General features: G+C 40.7%; 1 protein-coding gene across 1 annotated transcript; it reads right to left on the bottom strand.

Moving 5' to 3' along the window:
• Positions 1–208: 208 nt before the first annotated feature.
• On the bottom strand, positions 209–10,803 carry LOC103183129 (odd-skipped related transcription factor 1). Its single transcript, XM_007900406.2, has 4 exons — positions 10,682–10,803; positions 2,292–2,991; positions 1,739–1,838; positions 209–1,371 (listed from the first exon to the last, which is right to left on the bottom strand). The coding sequence occupies exons 1-4, from the start codon at positions 10,794–10,796 to the stop codon at positions 1,150–1,152; spliced, it is 1,137 nt and encodes a 378-aa protein (XP_007898597.1). The 5' UTR covers positions 10,797–10,803; the 3' UTR covers positions 209–1,149.
• Between the last annotated feature and the right edge of the window lie 15,693 nt (positions 10,804–26,496).

Genomic DNA, 26,496 nt, shown 5'->3' on the forward strand with positions numbered 1-26,496 from the left:
CATCAAAGTCTTTTCCAGCCACATGCTTTAAACAGTCTGTTAGCGGGTCTGAGTCCACAGCCTTTTACACTAATGGTTACAATCACCCCCCAAAAAAACATCTGGTCACAGTCAAACTTTTAGAACTGTATGAGAGCCCTGACCTAAATTTCAGGGTAGATAAAAAGAAGCCTTTAAAATATAAAGTGAAATTGTAATAAATCTCCCGATTTTTCTGTTTATTGCTTTAAACGTTTTGAATAAATCTCTTCTCCAAAGAATATCTCTTGAGTAAACCTTCCTGGCTCAAACACTGATATATAGGTAACGTATGTAAGGTTGAAAGGGATTTTCAAATGTATTAAATACATTGCTTTACACTTTTATACGATTGTAACTGAGATGGAAGACAGCTGGTTAGCAGAAATCTTCTACTGACCTAGGAGGGTTTTGTGATATTCAATCTATTTCTAAAGACAAGTTATTGGGGACTGCTATATAATTTCTGATATTTGTCAAATCACCTGCCAATGAAGCAGAACGAAGCAAGCCATCCTCTTAATTTTAAACGTTTTATATGTTCAAGAAAAGGAGCAGTCAGTACACTGCATGCTGCCTCTAAGAAATGGCAATTTATTTGATAAAAGATTAGAAATCCAGTGGTAAATGAAAATAGTAGAAAAAAAACAGCATAAAGTGCCAAAAACATTTACAGAAAAATTGTAAAACGCATAAGATGGAATGTAACTAATATGTCCGTGTTGTTAACTGCAATGGCGTTATTCTTTTGTTTTCCTTGTGAAGTGACCAGTGTACTTTGGTACCATGCTCCAATCCACACAAGTCTCAGCACTGGCTTCCCTGGTCACACGGCAGAAACCTGGAGTCCAGTTACACTCTGCTGTCGCTTTCCTCTGCAGTGGGAGATTTTTCACTGGAAGCAGCCGTATGTTTGGGGCTCAGCTGTGAATCCTAAAGCAACAGGGTGCAAATTCCCTTGCAATTGCCGACAGAAAGGTCAAACCACAACCTGGATCCCCAGAGTCAAGACTTTCCTTATACATTCATAACCACAAGTCTGCAACATTCCTCCTCTGTAGGTTTCCAGGGCAGGCTCGGTGATTCATTCCTAAACCCTAAGGTGAGGGAGAGCCCGGGCAAAAGGTGAACTCAAACACCGTCGTTATCCATATATTGCAGCCTTTTAAGCTGGGGGTCGTCTCCTGGGTTGTGGGTGAGGCTGTGTCGCCTCAGATCACAGTTTCTCCGGAAAACCTTACCACACTGACGGCAGTTGTATGGTTTGATGTCAGTGTGGGTAAGAAGGTGGGTTTTCAGGTTGCTCCTCTGATTAAACATTCTGCCACACGTCGGGCATTTGTGAGGAGATTCCTGTCAAACAACACAGAAGACAAAGCGTCACCTTCCAACTCCCAAAGTTCACGTTGGGATGAGAGGACAAGACGTGGGGCGACAGTTAAATGCGTCCACCTTAAACTGCAACCAGGAGCTGCTCACATTAAGCCAAACCGCACGGCTCTTCCCATAGTAGGATCCAACAGATATTTTTTTTCGTATTGCAATTTTTAAAAAAAAAATAAAACCAGCAGCCGTTTTATAATAGCTCGTGCTGTGTATTTTTTTTTTTTTTTTTTTGGTCAGGATGGGGGTCCACATATATTCATCAATGTTGCGTCTGAGTCCTGTTTGCGGTCTCTATTCCTCAGCACTTTACTTTAGACGTTTTGAGCTCTTTTACCTGCATGTGCAGTGTTTTGTGAACAGCTAATGTTCTGGATTGGCAAAATCCCTTGCCGCATTCTTGACATTTGAAGGGCTTTTCTTTGGAATGAATGTACCTGAGTCAAATTGGAAATTAAAAAAAAGGAACACAGATCAATAGTCATCTTAGAAACACACCCGCCGAGTGACAACCACACACACACCCACCCACCCCCCACACACACACACACACAAAACGATCGGTTAAAGCCAACGTTTTGGCCTCTAAATAGTCACAGTCGATAACGATTTCCACCCCATTAACAGCAAGAATTCAAAAGGAAATAACACAGGGGGCGACATGGAAATGCAACGATTGAAACAGGTTGAAACAGCAAGTGGATCTCGTCGTTGCAACGGTTTCAGAACCAACTAAGTAGCTATTACCAAGCAGCAGTTAGTTATCTTATCAGGCTTTAAATTCCTCGGTTGACTAATCGGCGTCTCCTGCCCGACATATCACTATTTAATGGCCGGAGTTTAGTGGCAGCGCAGTGAGTGGTTACATGTGAATGAACACACAGCCTCACCTGTGATCACGCAGATGATCCTGTCTCCTGAAAGCCTTGTGACAGATGTCACACGTGTAGGGCCGTTCATCCGTGTGGGTCCTTTCGTGTATCAAGAGGTTGTAAGATTTGGTAAAGTGTCTCCCGCAGAACTTGCAAACGAACTCTTTTTTGGTTTTGGACGGCAGGCGGCCCCTGGTGGGCTTCCTCTCCGGGGACAGCTTACTGACATCCAGCAGGGAGCCGAGAGCCGAGGGAGAGCAGTGTCCATCTGTCTGGGTCAGCTTTGGGTGCTCCTCCTGGGTAGCAGCGATGGCCAGGTTAGCGAAGTCAAACCGAGGTCTGGTCTTGGTGGGAATATTCCCCGAGTCTTGCTTGGGCTGGAAGACGTGGGGGAAGATCGGGATGGTGGGCAGCTGAAACCTGGTGTCCACCACAGCCGACACGGTTGGCACCTTGGAGAAGGAAGAGCGGGCGAGAGGCATCGGCGGGTATCCTAGAGTCCACTGGTGCAGATGCACAGTGTGCAGGGTACTGAAGCCATACAGGTTGGGGAGATGGTCTGCAGGAGTCGGGATGCCGTTGGAAGCTTGGAGAAATGAGTAGTTGGCCAGCTGTACGGATGGGTGGATAGGCACTGGAGCTGGGATAGTCTTACTGCCCATCGTGCTCACGAGTGATCCTGGGCTCGATGGAGACCTGGACAGCTCGAAAAAGACGTCTGTAAAATAACCCAAGACAAGCAGGGAATGAATAAACTCCACTCAGAGCAAATCCCGCAATTCACTTCCCAATAAACCAAGACCCAGACACGCCCCTCGCCAGACACATCCCCAAAAGCGGGGGGTTGCAGTTAGCAAAGGAACAAATAAATACACATTTATCATCGCAGACTGACAAATTGGCCGTTGGTCGAAACGTCTTAACTCGGCACAAGTTAACAGATTTTTTTTTGGAAAACTTTTAAAAAAGTAGCGTGTCTTTAATAAAAAAAGACCAGTCACACGTGAGGATATTTCACGTGTCTGAACTGTGAGTGTGAGGGACATAAATAGGAATGTGCTCATCTTGTGGCATCGACGTTGAGCAGTCACTTTGCAGTTAGCTGCAGACCGAGATGCAGTTCATTCTGTGTCAGATTGACCTCACTTGAAGCTTGAGGCCAAGAGCAATTCTGAAATCTTTAGTGCCAAAGTGTGCGTGTGTTGCGGTCTGTCTGTAAAGGCGTGCAAGGCTAACCCCTGTGAAAATTACGAGAAATATTTATGGGTCCTGAAACACTATAACGTTCAGTACTTCTACATCCACATCTTCCAGGCGAGGATGCAGTCCCAAATTATTCCCCAACTCCTAAAGACATATGAAGCGCAGATGGTGTATAAAGCATATTGGTATTGAAATAAAATGCCCCCCCACCCCCCGCTCTCCACATGCGACTGTGCATTTGGGTTGTGATCAGTCGGCGACTTGTGTTCCTAATGCAATAATCATCCAAACCAATGAAAGGCAATTTTCAAACTCGACTGCCCTTATTTTCCCTTTCCTTGGTAGCTATGGAAATCAAACAGCAAGTCTTTGCCCGACTTCACGTCTTAAAACTGATGTAACATTTAAACAAAATATTTTCAACATCCAGCCTCACAGGAGCCATCAATAAAATGTCGTGACAAGTTGAATGTGTGTGTAACCCCCAGGAGACAAAAGTTTATTTTTATTCTCCTTTCTCGCTTTAAAAGGCCAAATATTAACCACTTGGCAATTATCGCCTTGTGCTGTAATGCACATTTCATTGCACCGTTCCGTGTATGCAAGATTATATCCCGGCTTGATCTATTGCAAAATTAAAAGCATTTTTTTTTCAGGCGTTAGCGCTTTGTAAATGGAAGAGCGCGTTTCACCGGGAATAGTTTCACACCTTCAAATATTTTATTGATCGCATCTATCTATGGATCTTTCTATCTATCGACTGGTCGAACTGGTGGAACAATTGGGCATAAACAAATAAAATAAAATAAACGAGTCAGGCGTTTGCTTGTGGTAACCCTTTAACCGCATTTACACATCACAGATAAGGACAGAGGAAAGGCAGCTTCGTAAGAAAGCGTTTGAAAGTCATTTCTCAGTTGAAGCTACTTTAGAAACATTTTGTCATTTTGAAATCCTATTGCTTATATTAAACGGTATTAAAATGAACATGTTATAAAACGATCCCTTTCACAAGTACATTTTAATTTTCAATCCATAGTAATTTAGTGGCCAGTGGAGGTTCATTTAATGAACCACTTAATTCTACTGCAAATGTTCCGCCTTTCTTCTTCCAAGATAGTTTTACCAGATTTAATGCTGGAGATGAGAGAAAGAGAGAGAGAGAGATCGATGCAAAAACCAGCAGTATTTGGAATAAATAAGGTGAGATACAACTAATTAGCATTTCTGGTGCTGGAATCCCGAGGGATTTGTTGGTTCCTGATCACGACGCGGAAGTAATTTGAGTCTTGCTCAGCGGATCATCAGAAAAATCCAAACGCTTATTTATTTAGAAGGGGGGGGAAAAAGCTAATACTAAAAAAAAGGGACACGCAATGCAGGATAATTGCATAAATAACTATAAAAGTAACTTGGAATTTCACTCTCGACCAATTGCAACAATCGACCTTATATGTGAAAGAGAAAATAATACACAAGTGCCCCATAAGAGTAATCTGTATAAATCATTCGAAATGAATTGGCAAATCAAGCGAACTGACATCATGCGGAATTCCTCTGCGATGACCCGGAATAAAATACAGTGACATTTCACTAAGATTGGCTTTGCTAATTGGTGAGACTTTCCATTAGCGTTGGTAAGAAAAGTCACACCAGAAATCTCCTTTAACTCCCAGCAGTCATGACAGATAATGCTCAATGCAGCTAGTCACGAATAATTTGTCAGTGGATATGCGATGAAAGGAGTGCCAGCGCTTGGGTTATGTATCTACAATTATATTAGCTGATGATTAATTTGTATTATGTTAACCTGTACTTCTGTCTCACAACCGACTCGACGTAGGCTGAAAGTATGCTTACGTTGCAGCAATGAGACTATAGAGATTTTTTTTAGTATAAGACGGTACTCACTAAACCATTCAAAGCAGCGTTTGGAAACCGCACTGGGATATCTCCGACCGTTACGTAAGTGTTAACGCTATCGAGAGCGACACAATAATTATATTTCACTGGTCTCGCACTTGTCTTTTATTTGCTGGTTTGATAAAAGACATCGAATATATACCCGGACACTGGAGGTTGTAAACAATGCCCTTGAGGATTTATAGCAGTTAAATGAAATAATTTCAATATATTTCTGGCACAGGCATGTAGAATTTGAAGCAATTTAAGTCAATTTTAGGAACACTCCGCGTTGTAGCTACTTTTCAGCTGTTATATTTATTGAGAAAAATAAGACGAGATTCCTTGGTAGGTACCCGAGGTTTTTTTTTCGAAATTACTTATCATCTCATCCATGTTAAGAGATGTCCAATTAGAGGCAAACGCTTTGATCGTGATCTTTGCTCAAATTTATTGTTGGTGAAATATGAAGCAGCTCTAAGCGCACCTATCTATCTATTTGGAAATTGTAAGGTGAGATAATGTATTTGTTAAGGTGCTAAAATACACGCACAGACCAACCGCAAACGACTGATCCATTTAAACTCCCGGGTGAACACGATTCTGTCTGGGTGTCTTTTGAAGATTAAAAACAGCAGTTACGCACATTTTTATAATTTTAAGAATCGCACGCAGGAACAGTCGTAATCCGTTTGACTGTGTTTTTCTTTCGAATAGACTTAGACTGACATCTGTAGCAAGAGCGAGATAAGCAGCAGAGAACATTACGCACTAACATGTGGTCTCTGGGGGGCAATGCATAGCATACCGCCTTGTAATTCCCTACTGATTCAAAACATTGTGAAAAGCTAATTTGCCTTAAAGTATAATAAATGTTAAAAAAAAACTCCACGAGGAATCGTCGTTGTCGTATTTTTACATGTACTGTTGGGTTTAAACGCCCCGAGGCGTTGCCCGCTGGAAGGGCGCTATATCAATGCACATTGTTGTGGGAGTCGAGGCCAACAAAGACTCAATATAAACGAAGACTGGGTATTGGGGACACATAGAAAGGAAATAATGTAACACGTTTAGAAGGGGGGAAAATGAAACCAGGAAGCATTTTATACAAGATCTGCCAACTCGACGAATAGTATCATATGTGTTTGTTATATATTATATACTGTATATATAACAAACGCATATATAACATATATATATATATCCATAAATATATCCATATATATATACATATATACCAAACGTACTGGTATTTATTTATATCAGATCGTAAAGCTAGGAATCGTTTCATTTAAGAATAACAAACCTGAATCATTGCTTTAATTATTATTGCTAGGATTGCAGGATTCAATGCTTATTCAGTGCACATTTCATATTTGATTTTTAAACCAAGCTATCGCACCCACCAGTTTAAATCTCACCAATAGATATGTTACATTTTCACTTTAATTCTGCTATCCCCCAAAAGAAAATTGCTGACATTAAGCAATGGGGATGCGATCAATGTGATGCATTTTAAGAGCGAATGTAAACTCATTCGTAACAGCAGGTGTATTCGTAACTGCAACAATCAATTTAAGTGCTAAAATGCTACATTTGTTATACGATCCACCAAACGACTATGCAAAATGCGCGCACACCGATTTGTCTGCATTAAAAATAGAAAATTAGCAATTAATTTTAGTTGTTGGTAATATTTAGTTTAAGTGCATTTTTTCTATATATATTTAGAGAAAACACAGATACAACTCTACAACTGACCTAGCCGAGAACGCAGTGCTTTAGAGAGCTATATTTAAACATTAACTACATTATTTTAAGCATTACCTTCACTATAATTCTTACTTTAAATATTATATGGGGGACAAGAATTCGATAATGATTGTGTCCACCATTAAGAGGATTAAAACAGAGTACACGTTTTGGGGATCCTGCACGTCTTTTCATCAGGTGAAGCAAACGGATAATATTCTTTGATATTACCTTTAATAATCTATTTCGATATAGTGCCTTGCAGGTCAAGTGGCCATCTCAAAACGCCTCCCAGATTTTCGTGTACAGAGTAGCGACTGTATTTGTTGGTGAATACGACAGGCCAATTTGCACAGAGCAAACTGTTAAGTCTTTTTATATTCCTATAAAAAAAGTTCTTCTGATCGTATTATTCGAAGCTATTTTATTATACAGATAAAAACACAAACTCGTTTTCCTTCTTCGGAGAATATCGCGAATGTAAATATGTCACTGTGTTTAAATTCCTCCCAATTTGCTATTGCTATAGTCAGTAACGCACCTCAGGTAAGTGTCTGAGTATCACTCTGAATTGGAGTCGTTGACTGTTGTGAAGGGCGGGCAATTCAACACTCAAAGAGTTAACGAATAAAGCTGCAACCCATGTATTAAGTGGGCGAGTTAAGGAAAACACGGACACGTTACAAGAAGCGCTATTTTCCTCCCCGTGTGACTAGTAACTTCAGACCACGAAGCATTTCTCTTTCCTTTCCCAATAAATCACATGTTGCTCAGGCCCCACTGGACACAATTGCAAATAAAAAGCGACTTAACAGTTCCAACACGAGAAAAAAAAAGTGAAGCGGTTAACCCCGGTCTATGGTGAAACATTGATTGATATTACAACACTTCGATTCAAAGTCTCGTTCGACACTGAATGCGTTTGTGTGGTTGTAGGGTTTCCCCCACAGCGACTAACGCGAATCCTCGTAAATGTAAACAGATCGTTATCTCCATCTTAAAGCGGAGTGTGGTACCTTATCTCCCTTCGATCGCAATAAAATACCAGTTATTTTAAAAAAATAACAAAGTTAGTTGCTGAGTAATCGAGAGCAGACCACTTGTGTGCTGACATAGCGTCGAAGCATACTTCATTCTGACAAGATAAATTTACTCTACAAAATAACATCATAAACTTGAAAAGGTGCGTCTGCCCAGAATCTCTCGCCCCTTCACTCTGCCCTTTTCTTCCCCACTTTAGATATACAGCAGTTCTGTACTCATTTATCAGTCTGATGCAATGTTGCCCTGGCTGTGTCAGCTCAATAAAGGCACGTTATTGTGTCAATTGAGCTGGAGAAGTATCAAAGGCTGGACTCGCTGCGAGATATCAATCAGCATTTGCTTTTAGATCTGCATCCGAAATCTTCAAGCGCTTCATTATTCAACACATTAACGCCGATTCACATCGAGGAAACCGTGTTAGGAAAACCCCAAGCGCTCCGAGACCCCCTTTTTTTTAATATTAAAAAAAAAGCTGACAATATTGATTAATATTGACAAACAAGCACGCAATATGCGGACGGCAATGCTTTCATACTGACTGAACGGTGGGAGGAGAAATGTGCTTGGCAAGGTTTGGGGGGATTATGCATTCTGTGTACAGAGAGAGGAAGAAAACTGGATAACTGATTTCAGCAGTCAGCTGGTTTGCATCCAAATCGTTGGCGCAGGACGTTTCTTTTTAATAGAAACAGTCGCGTCCCTTGTATATTTAGATATACGTCACGGGTTACTGCGAACAACTGATAAAGAGAAGTTAGTGTAACTGCTGAGAGGGCACAACTGCTCCTGAACCGCTTCATTTTGCTTTCTGTCTGGTTCAGTCCTTAGAAAGCAGCAGCGGGTTCAGCCTCTCAGGGACCGCCGGCACTGGGCTGAACCAAGGGTAACCCCTGCAACCAAATGTCCTTTGAAATCACATCCGTGATCCCGGGATAATGTGATTTGAAACAATATTTGATCTCATCAGTTAAAACGCTTCTGGTTGTTGAACCAAGTTATTTTGTCTTTTTTTACGTTTCTCATACACATAAAAATATTCTTGTGTTATTAGTTATTTAACGTTGGATCGACTCGTTAAAATACTCGAAGAACATGAAACTGGTTACAAATTGGCCACGGTATTTTCCCCTCTCTTAATTTACAAATGTTTACTCGATTTCCCCCCAGTGGGCAATCTTTTTTTACGTTTTGTACATAAATTAACAGCTCGTCTGGAAATCGTAAAGATTTTAGTTGTGTTTGTCGATGTGGACAATAAGCGGTTGTTTGGGAATTTAAAAAAAAACTAATTATGCTGCAAGCGTTCAACCTTGTTTGTAAAACTATAGTTTCATTGATCATAGTTGCTTCATTTTAAAAATATATCCACACACACACACAAAAACACATTGATCTAACATCCCAAATGGACATTGTGTTAACGCCTCTGGCAAAAGTCTCACCTCTGAACACACTCGAGTGTGGAAGTTTTAATATGTTAAAAAGTTTACAACAGTGTCTGGTAGTAGGATTAAAATAAACAAATGGGACCCAAATCACTGATCGGAAGGAAGCAACTCATTCGATAACATTAACCGCGTTTTGCCTTCTTGCAACACAACTGGTAGCGATTGAGCGAACAGGAGAGATCGGGTCAGGTGTGATGGGGAGGCAAGCTCATAAACATGTATGTGTTTATATCCAGCCTGTGGATCCCAGCACGTGCTCCATCAGGCACTGTCAGAGCCTGTGGAGATATGATCAAACTGTACCCAAAATATATCAAGCAACCGAAGAGAAATAAACTGTGGTTCATTTCCAAATTCTGCACAAAATATTGCATTGCATGAGGCGCGCACAGTGGAAAACGCAGTGACTGGTCGGAAATGCGGTGCAAATAAAAACGTGCCCCTTAAGTTAAGTACATGACCCACCAAGCGGTGCTGAAATAGTTGCAACCCACTGGGTGCACTGTACACATGTTTCATTGGGGCTTCGTTCAAGTTGAGCCGGTTTCAAAACAGTCCTTTTTCAGAGCCCGAGTTACAATATGGGAACTCGGGCGTTCAGTTCTCAACAAACTATAAAAATCCTCACTGACCACTTGTGTTTTAAACGTTTCCCCCCAAACTGGAACCAGCTCCCTCCACAGAAGCGACCCTCAAAGTTGGGCTGTTTATTTATTGGGGTGGGGGGAGGGATCGTTTAATTTAATCTGTTATATACACATATATATATGTGTGTGTGTGAAAATAAAGCGTTACTTATTCAGTGACATCGACAGGGTGACTCGTTTGAAAACAGGTCAACTTTCTGCCTGAGATGCAAAAATCTGAGATGGAGATATATATACATATATAATACATAGATAATAGATATATAATAAAATACAAGCGACCTGCCCCGTGTGTCTGACCTGACACGGCACAAGGCACGTTCCTCTGAGTGCAGATCCGGACAAGGGTTGGGGGGTTGGGTGGGGGGCGGTGGTGGGGCGGTGGGATGTGGGGAGAATGCGGTCTATTTACCTGATGTGGGTGACTCCTCGGCCGGTGTGAGGGTGGCAGCTCTCTCACTTGGGGGGGTGGCACAGTAGTTGGAGGTGCTGCGGTGTGGGGCACAGGCGCATACCCACGTTGGCATGCTCTGAGCTCGGAGATGGCGCTGCGGGGGCCGAGCAGAGCAGAGCAGAGCCGAGCAGAGCAGAGCGGGCGGGGGGACCGTGTCAGTCAGAGGTCCCGAGCAGCAGCCGTGCACGGGAGTTGGGCTCTGTTGGGAGGGAGATGCCGATCCTAAACTGACTCCTCCGGACCCTCGGAACCACCTCCTATTTCAACCGAGTCCTGGGAGAGATCTGTCACGGCGCAGGCGCACTGCGCGGCCCCCACCAACTCCCAACTCCTCTCTCTCTCTCTCTCTCTCTCTCTGACAAAGTCAAGTCAATAAAAAAAAACTTTGCAAAAAGTTCACGGCACTGCCCGAGAGGCACAGACACGGCCGCCGATCCCGTGCACTCGAATCAGATGCACTCGCGTTAAGCAGAAGGATCCCGAAAGCCGACAGCCAACTGTTTGAAAAACCGCAACCCCCCAAACGATACGTTACTCTTCTACACTTAAAAGTCTGAAGGCAAACGCTTTATAACTCGGGCGCGTTTTGCACCGGTTATAGATGCACAAGGAACCGACCGGTCGATGTGCAAATTGATGGATGGGGCGATGGACGTTGACCTTGAGAGTTGCACGAATGGTTTATATCCGTGTCAGCCCCGCCATCCACCACCGCCCCCCCCCACCCCCACCCCCACCCCAGTTCGGCACCTCGTCCCCAAATAGTGTTGAGATGACAGTTGCGGTGTATGTGTAACATGAACTTAGCAGAGATACCCGTAAAACAAGAGTGCGGTTTCTGCTGTGCATTGCGGTTTGTTGAGCCACAACGATACGCTTGTTCCTCGCTGATAAACTTCATGTAAAACACTGCCAGTGTATTGCACATCTCTGACAGTGTATGACACGCACAGTTTCCAAAGAATATCAAACAAAACAAGTTTGCAAGGGATTAGAGACTTCTTTAGCCGATCCCCGTAGAGAAAGAACACTTTCTTGAGTTTTTTCCTTCCGAACAAGTAATGAGAAAGGCTGGACTGGGTTGAGGGAAATCTTAATGGCAGAACAACTAATGCAATCTAATCCTCGACAAGAGTTTCATTCGGGTCACAGCAGTCTGTGTAGAGGGACTGCAGATTCCTTGCACCAAACCGACCCTCTTGATGTGCCATCTCATCTATAAAACATTGCAATTATCCGGCATGTAACCGTGGCTTTGCCAAACTAGGATCGATGCACTTACAATATGAATATAGTGTCAGTTCATTGTGACATTGCATTCATTGAGACGTCCAGAAGACGTGATAAGTCGCTCTATCAAATGCAAGGATTATTATTATTATTATTTGCCGCTTCAGACCCTTCCCTCTCTCCACATGTCTGCGTATTCTCGTACCCATTCTGTTTTCGTTGATATATATTTTTTCTCTCTCCTTCGCATTTGAATTACTTCCACTCAGTGTATTTATATTCGTTACTCTCTGCCTTTCTTATTTTCGTTTCCCCGCCGCCCCATTCCTTGTCTCGTCCACATCAGTGGAAATTAAATGAAGTGACACTAAGGCAACCTGACAAGACGGGTTCTTAAGACAAAATGAAAGGTACAGACCTTGACAACACCTCCTATATGGTGAAAATAACCACACAGCCTGGAAACAGAACATACCGAAAATAGAGGGCACCTGATGTTATTCATGTTAAAAGAGATTGTCACTGTCCACCTGTACTGAATCCTTACCAAACCCCAGTTATTAGTGTTTTACCTCCAGGCCCATCGTTTCTCAATGGCTTTACAGCCAGCATCGAACCAGGAGTAAAATGCACCATTTGGTAAAGGAAGTATAAGAACCTATATGAAAGCAGAGCTTGTTTTTGGAAGCTTCTCTGGGGACGGACGTTTGGGAAGGACCCAGCGGAGGGGAGATTGTTTAAAACATCATTATGCAGAGGAAATGATGAAAAATCTATCTGCTCAGTGAAATGTAACAAGTATTAATGGTATGTTAGTGTGAGGAGGACGCGTTTGTTTTTACGAGAATACATCGCTGGAGTTCAGGAGTGCTTGTGCTGTGTAGACCTTTATTGTGGTTTCACATGATATCCCTTCAAGTGGGCACAACTCTTACTGTCTGAGTGCTATTCCTCTATTCACTCGGTCTCTCTGGATGTTTTATTCCGACAGACACGCAGCATTAAATACCAGGAATTGTTTTAATAGTTGACACAAAGTTAGTTAGATAAACATATTTTCCCACAATCAGGGCCTATTCGACGTTCTGGTAACATAATGAGAGTGTTGATTTAGCTAAAATGCAAAACAAATCATTCCCCAGTGCAAGGTAATTAATGCAAATATACAAATGTCACCTCGAATTGAACGCTCGCAGCAATGAGAGAGCACACGATATTAGCCCCTTTAAACCGTTATTCAATTTGTCATTTAAACTGCATGAAGATAAATGAAACAACTGCAGCCACATGCCGGGATTTATTTGGTTTAATAATGTTAAACAGAGAGAGAATTGTCACACTAAAGTCACCGTTTGGAAAAATAAGAGGAATGTTTTAATTATTTTGTAAACTGTTTACCGGATCATATCAATACTGAAATTGCAGGGAAAACGAGGATTAATAGGTCTCGTTTCTGAAGACAAATCCCCTTTGCTTCATGCTTTCAGCATTCAGCATCGCTTGTGCCCCGAGCGACACGCATGCAAACACGTTACATTAATTCCACCAGTTTAATGGTGTGTCCCATCCTTTGCTGTATAGCGCACTATACCGTCTGCAGCCTGTGTTTAAGTAATTCAGAGTGAGAGATTGCAATAACATTGCTTGCAACCAATTTGTATCCCCCCCACCCCCCAACCCCTCCAAAAAGTAATCTTACTTTAAACTCGACCAAGAACGTTTGCCAAATAAAATAACCTTGACAGAAATGCTAAGTTAAGTTACACGATCATTGTAAAACAAATATTGTTTTGAAGGACCATATATATATATATATATTGCTTCTCGTTTCCAGATCCATTGGAACTTGTATTGTTGTTGATGCCTTTTGAAGCTAAAATGTTGCAAGCACACACATTATTTGTCAGTATTGATTGCAGCAAAGTGCATATTTAATCAATATATTTAAATCTAAACCGTGTTATAATTTTGACATGAAATCCTAGCTACTTTTCATCCATTATTCGTAAATATTATCCGCGATCGCTTACGAGGAAAAAAGCTCTCGCAAGTTATTTCAGTGTGAACAGAATGCGCCACCATCTGGCCAGAAAAATAACAGTTGTCGGTGAACTGTTTCCTCATTTTGTATCAGATGTTACGATTTTACATTTCCAATTCAAATGGTCACTTTTGAGAGGCGAGGGAGGAGGATTCCATCGCATAATCTGGAAACTCTGGGGGTAGATTACAAATCAAATTATAATAAAAAGGCTAGTTGCATTGCCCAAGGATTTGAGAGCCATGTCTGTCAAAGTGAAGTTGGGTTGGCTTCAAACTTAAATAAACAGGATCGCAGACAGACGTGAAACGAGTCCAGGCAGCACACGTATTGTTTAAATCACTTTACATTAAAAGTTCTCATTGCATTATCATTGAGTGTTAAAGCCATGGCTACGCCCCCACCCGCAGCACTCTAACGCGTGTGTAATTACGCACGAAACACGTTAGTAATCTGCGATCTCCTTTCAATTAAGCAATGGACTTTGAAACCTCTTCGACATACGTGGGGGAAAACAGTCAACTCCCACGCATCAATAGATGAAGAGGTCACATCATGTATCAATGCAAATGAGCCACCCACTGCATACTTGAAAGCTTCCCAGGTTTAGTTGCTGTTGTGCTTCGCACTTGTGAAGCGCAAGACATTGCTGTTGGTGTGCGCGTTTTGTTATGATATGCATGGAAGACATAGAAACCCAGCAAGTAAATAGGAAACTAAGCTGGGATGGTTTCTGTAAATGTGCCAAATGTTTTTTTTTAAAATACAAAGGAATTGTTGCACCACAAGGAAGTTGTTATGACCCATGAGATACTTGGCTAATAACAACACAGTTGGTAATTCTTATACTGGGATTGGCGAATGGTTTAGCAAGTCCCTGCACCAGCAACGACCGATATGCATCTCTTGAGTTTGTTTCTTTCTGACTGGCCAGCAATCCATCCAATTTGTTACATTATTAGATGCAATTACGTTACACAGAGAATGGTGAATATAGTATAAGCAAAGGGCAGCCGGGAAAACAGGATGTGTCAGCAAATTGAGCAAGGAGTCAAGTAATTATTTGGTTGAAATAAAAACGAAGAGGGGTACCAATTGTAGGATTTTTTTATTTACTTATATTTTACTTTACACGTTCCACCACAAAATTCACTGATACTACTTTACAGTCTATTATGTGAAGCGCTTTGAGATGTCCTCCTGATATGAAGAACACTACATCAAATCTAAGGATTATTATTATTATTTTGGAACTCGTCAGATTTATTTTCTAGTCCTGTTTACACCTATGTTCATATTTGTATCAGCTTCAAGTGTTTGGTGCATCATTTATTAAGTGTACCCAATTGCACCAATTTTCATGTTTCTTTGTCTCTCACATTACATAATCATGGACATTATAACTTGTACATATACAACACTTTCTGTCCACATAATACACATTATATTCTGTGAAGCATTTTGAGATAGCCAATGATGTGATAAGGCACTGTATCAAACGCAAGATTTATTATTATTATTACTTTCAAGTTGGATAATGTTTCCAAATGCTTTACAAATACAATAAGGGTTCTTGAACAGTTTGAGGTTGTTGGCCAAAGGCATAATAAATATGTTTTTAACAAGGGTTCAAGGAAGGGAAAATACGGTGCAAGGCAGAGATTTTGAATTTGTTTTTGATCAACTGGGTGTCTGACACCTGCGGAAATCCATCACCATGCTTAAGAATATCCAAACCATGGTGATGGGTTTCCGCATCACATGGATTTTAAAAGAGAGTTCAGAAAGGATGAGGCAACTGTAAGGAAAGGATTGCTCTTGAGAGAACTGGCACAGGCATGGTGGGCTTAATGGCCTTCATCTGTGCCACAAATTTCTATGGTTCTATGATTTTATGATGGTGAGAGAAAGGAGTGAGGAATCAGCAATAAACCAAAGGCTGAAGAGCAACAAAACCAGATTTGGAAGAGTAGAGGTTTTGGGTAGGAAAATAAGTCTGGAGGAGATTGTAGAGGTTGGGTGGAGCAAGACCATGAAGAGATTTGAAAGACAGGCTGGAAGTTTTGAAGTGATCTAGGAACCAGTTGAGTCTGGTAAGTATGGGAGATGTTGCATGTGCAGGGATGCCCACCTTGTATACATTGCAAATAAAGGCTGGAGCGATACATTTTTAGTCAAATAGAATAATAATAGTTAACAATAATAATAAACTTTGCATTTGATATAGTACCTCATCATGTAATTGAAACATCTCAAAGCACTTCACAGAATATATTTTAATATGTATATTGACTGTGTAATTTTGTGGGCAAAACATGGTAGCCAATTGTGCACAGTAGTGTCCCACAAAGAGTTGAGTGGCCAATTTTTTTTCTGAGGGATTATTACCCCTGGAGAGTGATCCGGCAATCGACTAACAAGCGGGTTTCTACGTACTGCTAGAGGTGTGTGGCATAAGGAAACTTGCCTATGGTTTCACCTCGCCTGGGCATCCAACCTGGGCCCTCTTGCTTGGAAGGTGAGCATGTCAAACACTCCACTACAGGACTCCACATGATATGCATGAATATGTTAGCTCAAGGTAGTCAGGTCCTATTTTTCACGAGATAAACATGGATTTGTTATGTTATAAAGACTAAGCTCTGAAAGAACACCATGATTTATGAATAACACAAACCGCAATGGCCATCAGCGACTACATAATTGGTGCTGGCAGCTAGAGAAAACGCACAGGCACTTTCCCAGAGTTTTTCTTCCAAATGAAGGCCTGAGTTAGTTTAGTGGAGGGGTCGAGCAGAAAAGTGAGGTAGGGGAGGATCACAGAGACAAAGAGGTACCAGGGTGTAGGGTGTGAATGGATTATAGGTGTGGGAAGGACCTCGATATTGATCAATTGGAAGACAGGGTCGTTTGAGAGAGTCGATAAACAGAAGGTGCACGTTTCAGATCATTACCCAAAATAAAGAGGGAAAGGTTAGAAAACTTTTATTTACACAGTGGGTTATCAGGACATGGAATGCTTTACCTAAAATGATTGTTGAAGCAGAATCCATAATAGCCTTTATAAGGGAATTAGACAAACATATGGAAATCAAAATATATAAAACGGAAAGGAGAAAAGATGGAAGAGGTCAAGGGACTAAATAGATAGCCATTACAGAGAGCCAGCACAGACATGAAAAGACAAATAGCCATCTTCACTGCTGAAAAATTCCATGAATCTATGAAGCAAGTGAGTGTCATGCATTAGGAAAGAAGTGACTAAAACATAAGTTATTTAATGTGGAAAAAATAACTTTCCTTGTTTTGGTAATGCATTTTCTAGTTGACCTGAATCTCAGAATAATTATTCTGTGATTCTGGTCTCAAATACTATTTAACGGCATCAATATTACCAGAACATTCAGATTAGATATCTGGCAAATACTGGAATTTACAGATCAAAGGAAAGATTGTATCTTTATCTTCTAAATCAGGTGCCAAAGTGCTCTCTGTTGTTCAGGGTTGACAGTATTTTCTGTGCATTGCTTTGGTGCTCAAACCAGAGTAAGAGTCCTGTGGAGTCCTGTAGCTCAGTGGTTAGAGCACTCGCTTTGCAAGTGAGAGACCTGAGTTCAATTCCAGGCAGGGCGAAACCTTGGGCAAGTTTCCTTACTCCACGCGCCTAATAATAATCCCTCCAAAACCAAAAACAATAATAAATTGGTTATTTTCAATCCATGACATTGGGACATTGGGACATTGCTATGCGCAATTGGTTGCTACGTTCGCCCACAAATGTACAGTCAATTCACTTTACAGTGTGTTCTGTGAAACGCTTTGGGACGTCCTCCGACGTGAAAAGCGCTATATCAAATGCAAGGATTATTATTATTTATTATTATAATAGGGTATGTGTGATAAACATGGAACTTGCATGAGTGAAGTACTGAGGCTAACAAGTTGATCTGAACATCAAAATCATGCAGCTGAATTTGCAAAGTGTCATCATTTGTGTTTTATCATGCATTGTGGTTGATTAGAAAGACATGTTTTCCCTATTACTGTGGCTGCACTGGCTCCTGATGTACATTGTGAAGTTTATTGATCTACGAATGTTGCTAAGGTTTGCTTTCAACTATTGCCTCCAATAGGAATTTGAGCAGCACACCTTTTCATTTATTTAAGCTTACTGATGATCTGCAGGGACAGCAGTAACATGAATGCTGCGTGTCCAACAACAGCAACAAATTACTTTTGATTAGTGCCTTTCACATCAGGAGGACGTCCCAGTTTCCCTATTGTACTGTACAGCATATGTACACTGCACTGTGAAACAGGAACTTTTCTGTTATTGAATTTGAGGCCATAGAACTCATAATTCATGTATTATGGAATGTTTCAGTTTTCATCTATTTCATAAGACACTTCCCCCGCCACATACACACACCTCAGAACTATGGTGGATGGTGTTGCACCTAAAGCTGGTTCAAAAATTTTCATTGCAAGCATCTTGGTTTGCTTTTTGCGAGATTGTGGAGGGGAGAACCGTAAGCACAGTTGAAGAGGAAGGTCTTTAGGTGCGACCTAAAATTGAGTGAGAGTGTATCAGAGTTTCGGGGCATAGTGGCTGGAAGTGAGGCCACCGATGATGGAAGGTACAGCATAAGGGCATAGTGAGCCAGTGGAGCCTAGCAAGAACTGGTGTGATGGGGATACATAGTTTAGTGCGGGTGAGCATGCAGGTGGCAGAGTTCTGGATTTTGTGGATAGTTTCAGTGATTCGTCAAAGGATACTAATTGGGTTTAGTTGATATTCCCTGAAACAGCACTGAGACAATGTGAATGTCGATCGAGAATAACAGTGACAAGTGTTGACATCTTACGGCAAATTCAGGTGGAGTGAAATGGGGCAGTGGGGGATGAAGTGTGGTGGAGAGGTTCAAGACCAGCATCCAGTTCTTTAGAAATAAATAGAAAAATATGATGTTCTATAACACATGGAATCTAACACATTCCATAACACATGGAATCTGTTATGAAACACCATTATCTTTTGGGAGCAATTTTAATGTTGACTTAAAATCTTTGTTCTTGCATCACTTAAACTGTAAACATTTTTTATTTTCTCAGTATTTGAAAGCACAGGATTTTTGATTGGCCTCTAATCCACCCGCTAGCAACCTCCAACATTACATTGTAGCTTTATTGCTTAATTATTTCTTCTCTCTGGAGTGCATTAAGGAACTGACTTTTTAATCTTTTATATATTTTTCCTCCTTTCACAATAACTTGATCGTCCTTGTGTTTTAAGAGCCAAGTCATTTAAGTGAACTGAGTTCAAGCAACTGAGTTGGCAGAATTAGAGCATATGGCAATGCTATCAGTATGGAGCAACATTTATCAACAGACCTGACAGATGTAATAAGTAAATGCATATTGTTTATATCTTAGAACTATTTAATATTTCACATAAAGCTTTTAAAGTTTGTAATGGCAAGTTATTAGTCAGAAAAAGCTATTACAATCCAATTCACAAAGGAATGAACATATGACCCAATGTTTTACATCTACATGTATAGATAATGACTAATATTTTTAATGTTTGCTATCTTACCAAGTTTATTTTCAGTATTATGAATCTGTGATTGTTTCCATCACATATGTTGAATTCACTTTTGACTACAGATTTATGTATCAATAACATTGTATTTTTCTCTGCAACAGTTTTCTCCACTAACTATTCCTGCCCACTGCTCCCCTTAAGGTGTTTGACTGAATTTTCTTTCTAGTATGGGATATGATTCCACAGCACTGATTGCCGTTACCCTACTGGCCATTAATCAATTGTAACGCTCCATGGTGAATGTCAGCAGGCTATTCAAGGCCAGGCAATACCAATAGAGTTTGATCCTGTCTCATATTAGATATCTCCATCTGGATAGTGATCAGGAATAGTAACCATGGCTGATAATTCCCTATGGTTCAGAACTCCGCAGAATTTATATTCACCCACGCTAAACACTATACCGCTATCACACCAGTCATCGGCAGTTCCACTAGCTCCTTATCTCAGAATGGATCAATTCCAAGAGCCTTTCACTCATCTACAAATCCCTTCATGCCCTACCTTTCTGACCTGCTTTCTCCCCACTCCACCACCCACTGCCTTCGCTCGGCTGGCTCTGGCCTCCTGCACGTTCCTTGATCCCTCTGCTCCACCATCGGCAGCCGTGCTTTTAGCCGCTGTGCCCATTTTCTCTCTCCTTCAATCCCTCCACTTTGCCCCCTCCTTCCCCTCTTGTAGATCATGACTGAGGAACTTCCTCTTTGACCATGCTTGTGGTCACTTCCTCCCTCCCCCTGGCATGGAGTCAGACTCCGCCACTGAGACACTGCCCCACGTGAAGGGCACTATATAAATGCAAGTTGTTGTTATGAAGCTAATTGTAACACCCCTATTATTTCCCTGACTGAGATCAGTTAACTGGTGACTAAGCCTGGATAACTCCTTATCAATTCTACTTTATGTTGCTCTAATAATCCACGAGAGGACAAGAGGGCATGATTGTGACTAAGGGAGTAAAAGGAATGGTTCAGAAGACCATCTTCTCCTGGAGGATTGTCAGAACATGGAGGGATTTCCCAGAGGTGGCTGTTAGAGCAGAATCATTTCAAAAAAGAAATGGACATACTCATGGAGAGAAAGGGTAACAGAGGGTACAGGGAAAGTGCAGGGAATTGTGATTAGGAAGAATGGCTTCTTAGAGCAACAAATATCAAAATGAAACATTGAGCTGAATGGCTTTCTACTGTATCATTCTATTGTTCTGTGGACATGTTTAAAATACTGCACATCAGTTTTCTATAACAATGATTAAAATTAGTTCCAGCTCCCTTGCATGTGTACTGAGTAAATACACTGTTTGGTGAACTATTAGGCCACATAGACCAGAACGTCGCAAGTTTAAATATTGAGTTAGTTGAACTTTGTCAGGGCAGCACTTATGGGTTAGGGAGGGGAAAACTTGCTGCTGGAAGATGCATATGTGGTGTCACCCCAATCAAATAACCTGATAATGCTCACGGTCAAGGGTAGCACATGAATAAATACAGCAGTCACTTGGGCAAAGCAGCAGAGGGCGCCAGCCATGAAACTATATCCCATGAGAAGGCAAAGAAGTCAATGCCTTTAGGGGAGGAGAAAATTGGCATCGGAAGATTGTTTTTTTTAAAAAATAGAGAATAATTTGACATATGACCCGTTATTACTGTGGCAAAAATCCCAATGTTGTCAGTCGAATTGAGTTCTGTCTGTGATTAACGTTAACTTTTTTTTGCAAGCAATTTGTTAATTAAACATCTGTTTTATTAACACAATAACTGACTTGGCAGCAATTAGATAATGTAAAAAGGTCAGGACTTTGGGAAGCATAGAACTTATTTTCCCAATGCCGGTCACCCAATGAGAGTCACTAGATTATTTTTTGTAACCCACAGATGCCTTATTATTGTACATTTTATACCAATGCCATGCTTTTATGATTTTCAATTTTGTTCTATGTTTTTCAATTTGCGTCCAAAAATGACTTATCTTTTAAGAATTAGATGGTTGCCCCATTTCTCATATACAGTACAGTTGTGTCAGTACCCGCAGTCGGTTATAACCAATCACTCAAACTCAAATTTTGATTTTTAAGGCTTTGTTTCATCTCTTAATGTGAAATCTTTTGATCGTTGTTCATTTGTAGCTTGAGGTTTTTTCCAAAGAAAACAAACTGCATTGTACAGTTAATCATGTAGAATGATGTAATTTAATAGTAGAAAGATGGAAAAGGCAGTAACCAGCCTTATGGCGATGGTTATGCCCTTCATAGTACATAAGTCAAACTGATTTTAAAAGGTATTAATAATTAATTAATGGATTAATAAGGAGGAAGATATATTCAAACCTCTGACATGTATTTAGGGCCATGAAACATGTTCTCGTGTACAGTCTTTCAAAAGCTGGGAAGTAGCACCACTGTTGATTGACTCAGCCTTAAACACAGGCACGCCAAAAATCTGGAATTACAGTTTACTGCAAACCATTATATTGCCCATTCCCAATTCTTTCTAATCATGTGTGCTCCTTTCTGTATCTCTCCAATGTGTACATGGAAAGACAAAATAAAATTGATCATTCGTTTTATGATTATTTGTGGGACATTGTTGTGTGCAATTGGGCTGTTGCATTCGCCTACAAATCCACAGTCCCTTCACTTCACAGTAAATGAAACGCTTTCAGATGTCTTCCTGATGTGAAAACATTATACCAAATGGAAATATTTTATTATTATTAAACAGTATTTTTACCATTCTCGTGATACATTTAGCTCTTTCTTCACAAGTGGAATCTGCCTGTCATGAGTGATGCTGTCAGAGGAAACACTGTCTGAATGCATCATTCCTTATGTCAGCCATTTTCAAGAAAGTGCCACTGAATTTCTACTTGGTGTACCATCATCATTCCTTAAATTGTGTTAGCTATTCTCTAGGCAGGTAGCACTCTGTCACTGCCAGGTGCTTAGGAGTGAGAAGTTTATGTGCAGTCATTTACCAAAAGTATTCAAGGTCACTCATGAGCTTGAATAGCACATTGACAAGTAGTACATTATAGAAATTCCAATTTAAATACTAATATGTAGTGGGAATCTACTCTTACAATCATTATAAACAGTATGAAAATTCTACTCCAGTTGTATTAGAAGTTGTTTAATTTTGTGTAGTTGTACCAAGCATAAAGAGTTTGAAGAATGTGTTAAGCAGCCCCAACTAAATCTTAGATTACAAAATTATCAATTACAATTAATTTTCCATCAGTGGTAATGAGATAGTAGAAAAAGCACACTCTAATATAATCACCCATGAGTTACATGCCAGCCTTCCTTATGGTGTTTTAAATGGAATTCAAAAAGTAAAACTCTGAACAATATTTTAAGATGTACCAAGACAGCAGAACAAGAGGGCGTTGGTTTAAAGTTGCAAATGACAATTTCAGGACAGATACCAGGTGTATATCTTTGCCCCAACTAATGAATGGAACGTGTTGCCAGGAAGTGTGGTTAAGGCCTGGACACTGGCCTTTTTTTTAAAAAAAAGCTTGATGCTGTGATGGGAGGTAAAGCAGGACTTCTGGAAGGATGAGATCAGATGGGCTTAAGGGCCTTCTTTACCCAAACCAATCTTGTGATATTCGCTGGCCACAGCATATTTTACACTCAATTTTTATGAATGTGAAGGATGAAACATTCCATGACTGGAAGCAATCATAAGGATAATTTTGCAAAGCATCTGTCCTCTTTGTTTCAGTTGTTTCCAGCTGTGCTCTGTTGCTATACTAACTATAGTGGTTCACACCAGGAAATAAATATAAAAATAGAGATGGAGAAAAATGCTAGTTCTAACAATTACAGCTAATTTAATAAATATTAAAGTGCTGCACTTATAAAATTGATTTAGTTTCCTATTTTTCCTGATGCCATTTCATGTTTCTGGTTTAGATTAATTTTACTCCTCTCCATCCCTCCCTCTTTCCATCCCTCCCTCTGCAGAGATATTTTAATAGTTTAACAGTTCTTGAAGTATTAAGTGACTTAGAGCCAACTTATGTAGTCTGATCATGAATTAACGTATCCAATCTTTTTCTAATAAGAGAAAGCACACTGAAATGAAACAGGTGGATATGGAAGAGATTCCCCTGTTAATCTGAGTAATCTCCACAGTATGAGTGGCGGGCTCTTGCTGTGGCTGAATCTTTAGCCTGTGCCAGACCCCGTTCCAACAGTGAACTGTTTGTTCTGAATTTATTTAATGCTACAATTTATCTCTTGTGCTTGTCATTTCTGAGAATCAGTTGTAAAACCATTTGCCCAGTCTTAGATTACAGAGTGTTGCTGTGCACAGAAAATATATTCTTCCTCCAGGGTCATTTTCTGACCCCATTCCATTTTATATTGTAGAAGAACAAGTAAAAGTGTGTAACCAGTGGAATTAGTACATCAAAACACTAAAAAAAGTGCTTCTTTTAGGTTTGAATGACCCTTTTTTTAAGTACAGTTCTGTAAACAGCTGGTGACATTGAATAGGAAAATGCACATGCCTCTCTGAGGCTGGACTCACAAAAATTAGCATTGGTTTAATATTGGATTGCCTGCCCATGTAGTGAGCAGCAAATCACTATGGATGAATGTAGACAGGTAGTCAGGGGCAAAACACTTCATCCTACTTCATGGTTTCCATTCCACTAATCAACAAGAGAAACTGCAATATTCTTAAGTATAGAATATTTTGCCATTTTGCCATTTCTTTCGGATGTTAATAATATTTAGATAAGCATCTTAGTACTTATATATAAAATCACTGATGCAGCATATCCTCATTCTCTCAGATTGTAAAATTCCATCTAAGCAGGTTCCAATAGGTATTTATGTAACATCATCTATCTCCAGACAAAGGAAACCAGAAAGAAAATCTTTACATAAAGGATTGTGGTAATATGGAGCAGACTGCCTCAGAAGATCACAGTCATTTAAGACATTCAAGGAAGAGATATAGAATAACAATAATAATCATTGCATTTGATACATACCCTTATCACGTCATCGAGAGTCTTAAAACTTTTCACAGGATATACTGTAATGTGGATTTATGTGTATTTTGTTGATGTAAGAATATTAAGCAAAATGAAAGAAGGGCGAATTAAATAGTTACTATAGATATAATATAAAGAAGGAGCAGGGGCCATGGTTTGAATACTCTACTCCTATAGTACAATATGTGTTTAGGACCAAGAGTTCAGTACAACAATACATTGCATAAATCCAGTTTGGATAGCTGAGCTTGCATTTCATATCTCATCACATAATAATATAATAATAATAATGGTAATCCTTGCATTTGATATAGAGCCCTTTTACACCTTTGAGATGTCTGATACCACTTCACAGAATCCACTGTAAAGCGTAGTGACTGTGTATTTTGTATATGTAAAATATATATTTATATATAAAATATTTTGTCTTATATCACAAAACTGTACTGTTTTGTAGTGTAGTGGAGTGGAGTGATGCTTGTTAAAAGCAGCAATGTCATACAAACTCTTACATAATGAACAAATGAACCTGTATTCTGTTTACGGTAAATTTAGATGTGGGAGGATGGTTGGTGAGGATTATTATTATAACAGGGCATCTGGTAATACCTCCAAAATATTTAATCTCCCTTAATGAAGTGTGCTTCCTCACTAGAATATCGTGCTGTATAAGTTCATACAGTATCTCTAGAATGTTCCAGAGACAGAACCAATTGGCAATCGAGTCAATCCGACACATAGGAAAGAGTGTTTGCCTGAAAAAGAGTATGGATCACATGTTACATCAGTTGAATCATGGGTGTTGCAGAGAATGCAGTGTACAGCCCATATGATAGCATGGCCAACATTTCTGTTTGCTTATGTTAAAGAAAGAAATGGTAGACTTGTGCAAACAGAGGGGGAACATCACCTATCACACTAATGTAGAAAAGGCAGGTGGCAGAAAACCAGCGTCACGGTTCACCACCAGCTGTAGCTCGAGTATCTTCACACCTACCGCCACTCCCTGTCACAAGCAAAAACTGTGCATTACTCAAACATCATATTGGAGGCCAACAATAACTCCAAATTCCTATTCTCCACCAGTGACCAGCTCCTCTGTGCGCCCCCTCAAACACCCTCAATCATTACATCTAACACCTAGTGCGAAGATGTCATGGACTTACTTACCTATAAAATTGACAACATCCACCTGGCAGCTTCATCCATCTGCCCCATGTCGCCTACCACCACTCTCATTCCATCTCCCTCACCCACCCCGCCCTCAGCTCCTACCATGGGCTCCATCCTACATTAATTTGCCCCCCATCTCTCCTTCCTCCCTCTCATCCACCATCACCACAATGAAACCCACCACTTGCTGCCTCGAACCCCTCCCCATCCAACTGCTAATCACTCAGCTCCCGCTCTTCTGCTGGCCTACACTATTAACCAGTCTTTCTCCTCAGGATCAGTCCCACTCCCCCTCAAAACCGCGGTCATCACCCACCTCCTTAAAAAGCTTACCCTTGATCCCTCCAACCTCGGACACTACCACCCGATCTCAAACCTACCCTTCCTGGCCAAAGCTTTGGAACACATTATTGCCAACCAACTTTGTGCACATCTCTCCCTCCGCCCTGCCCACAGTATAGAGACAGAGCTTGTGAAAGTCACAAACGATATCCTCTCTATCTGTGACCAGGCCTCCCTCTGCCTCCTCATCCTCCTGGATTTCTCTGCCGCGTTCGACACAGTCGATCACGTCATCCTCCTTCACCACCTGTACTCCATCATCCACCTCAGAGAGATCACATTCACTTGGCTCGAGTCCAACCTTACAAATTGTCAGCACTACATTTCTGCAAATGGCTTTTCTGCTCACTTCCACCCGATCACCTGTGGGGTACC

This window comes from Callorhinchus milii, unplaced genomic scaffold (assembly GCF_018977255.1).
Source record: "Callorhinchus milii isolate IMCB2004 unplaced genomic scaffold, IMCB_Cmil_1.0 Scaffold3, whole genome shotgun sequence".
In the NCBI taxonomy this organism is placed as follows: Eukaryota; Metazoa; Chordata; class Chondrichthyes; order Chimaeriformes; family Callorhinchidae; genus Callorhinchus; species Callorhinchus milii.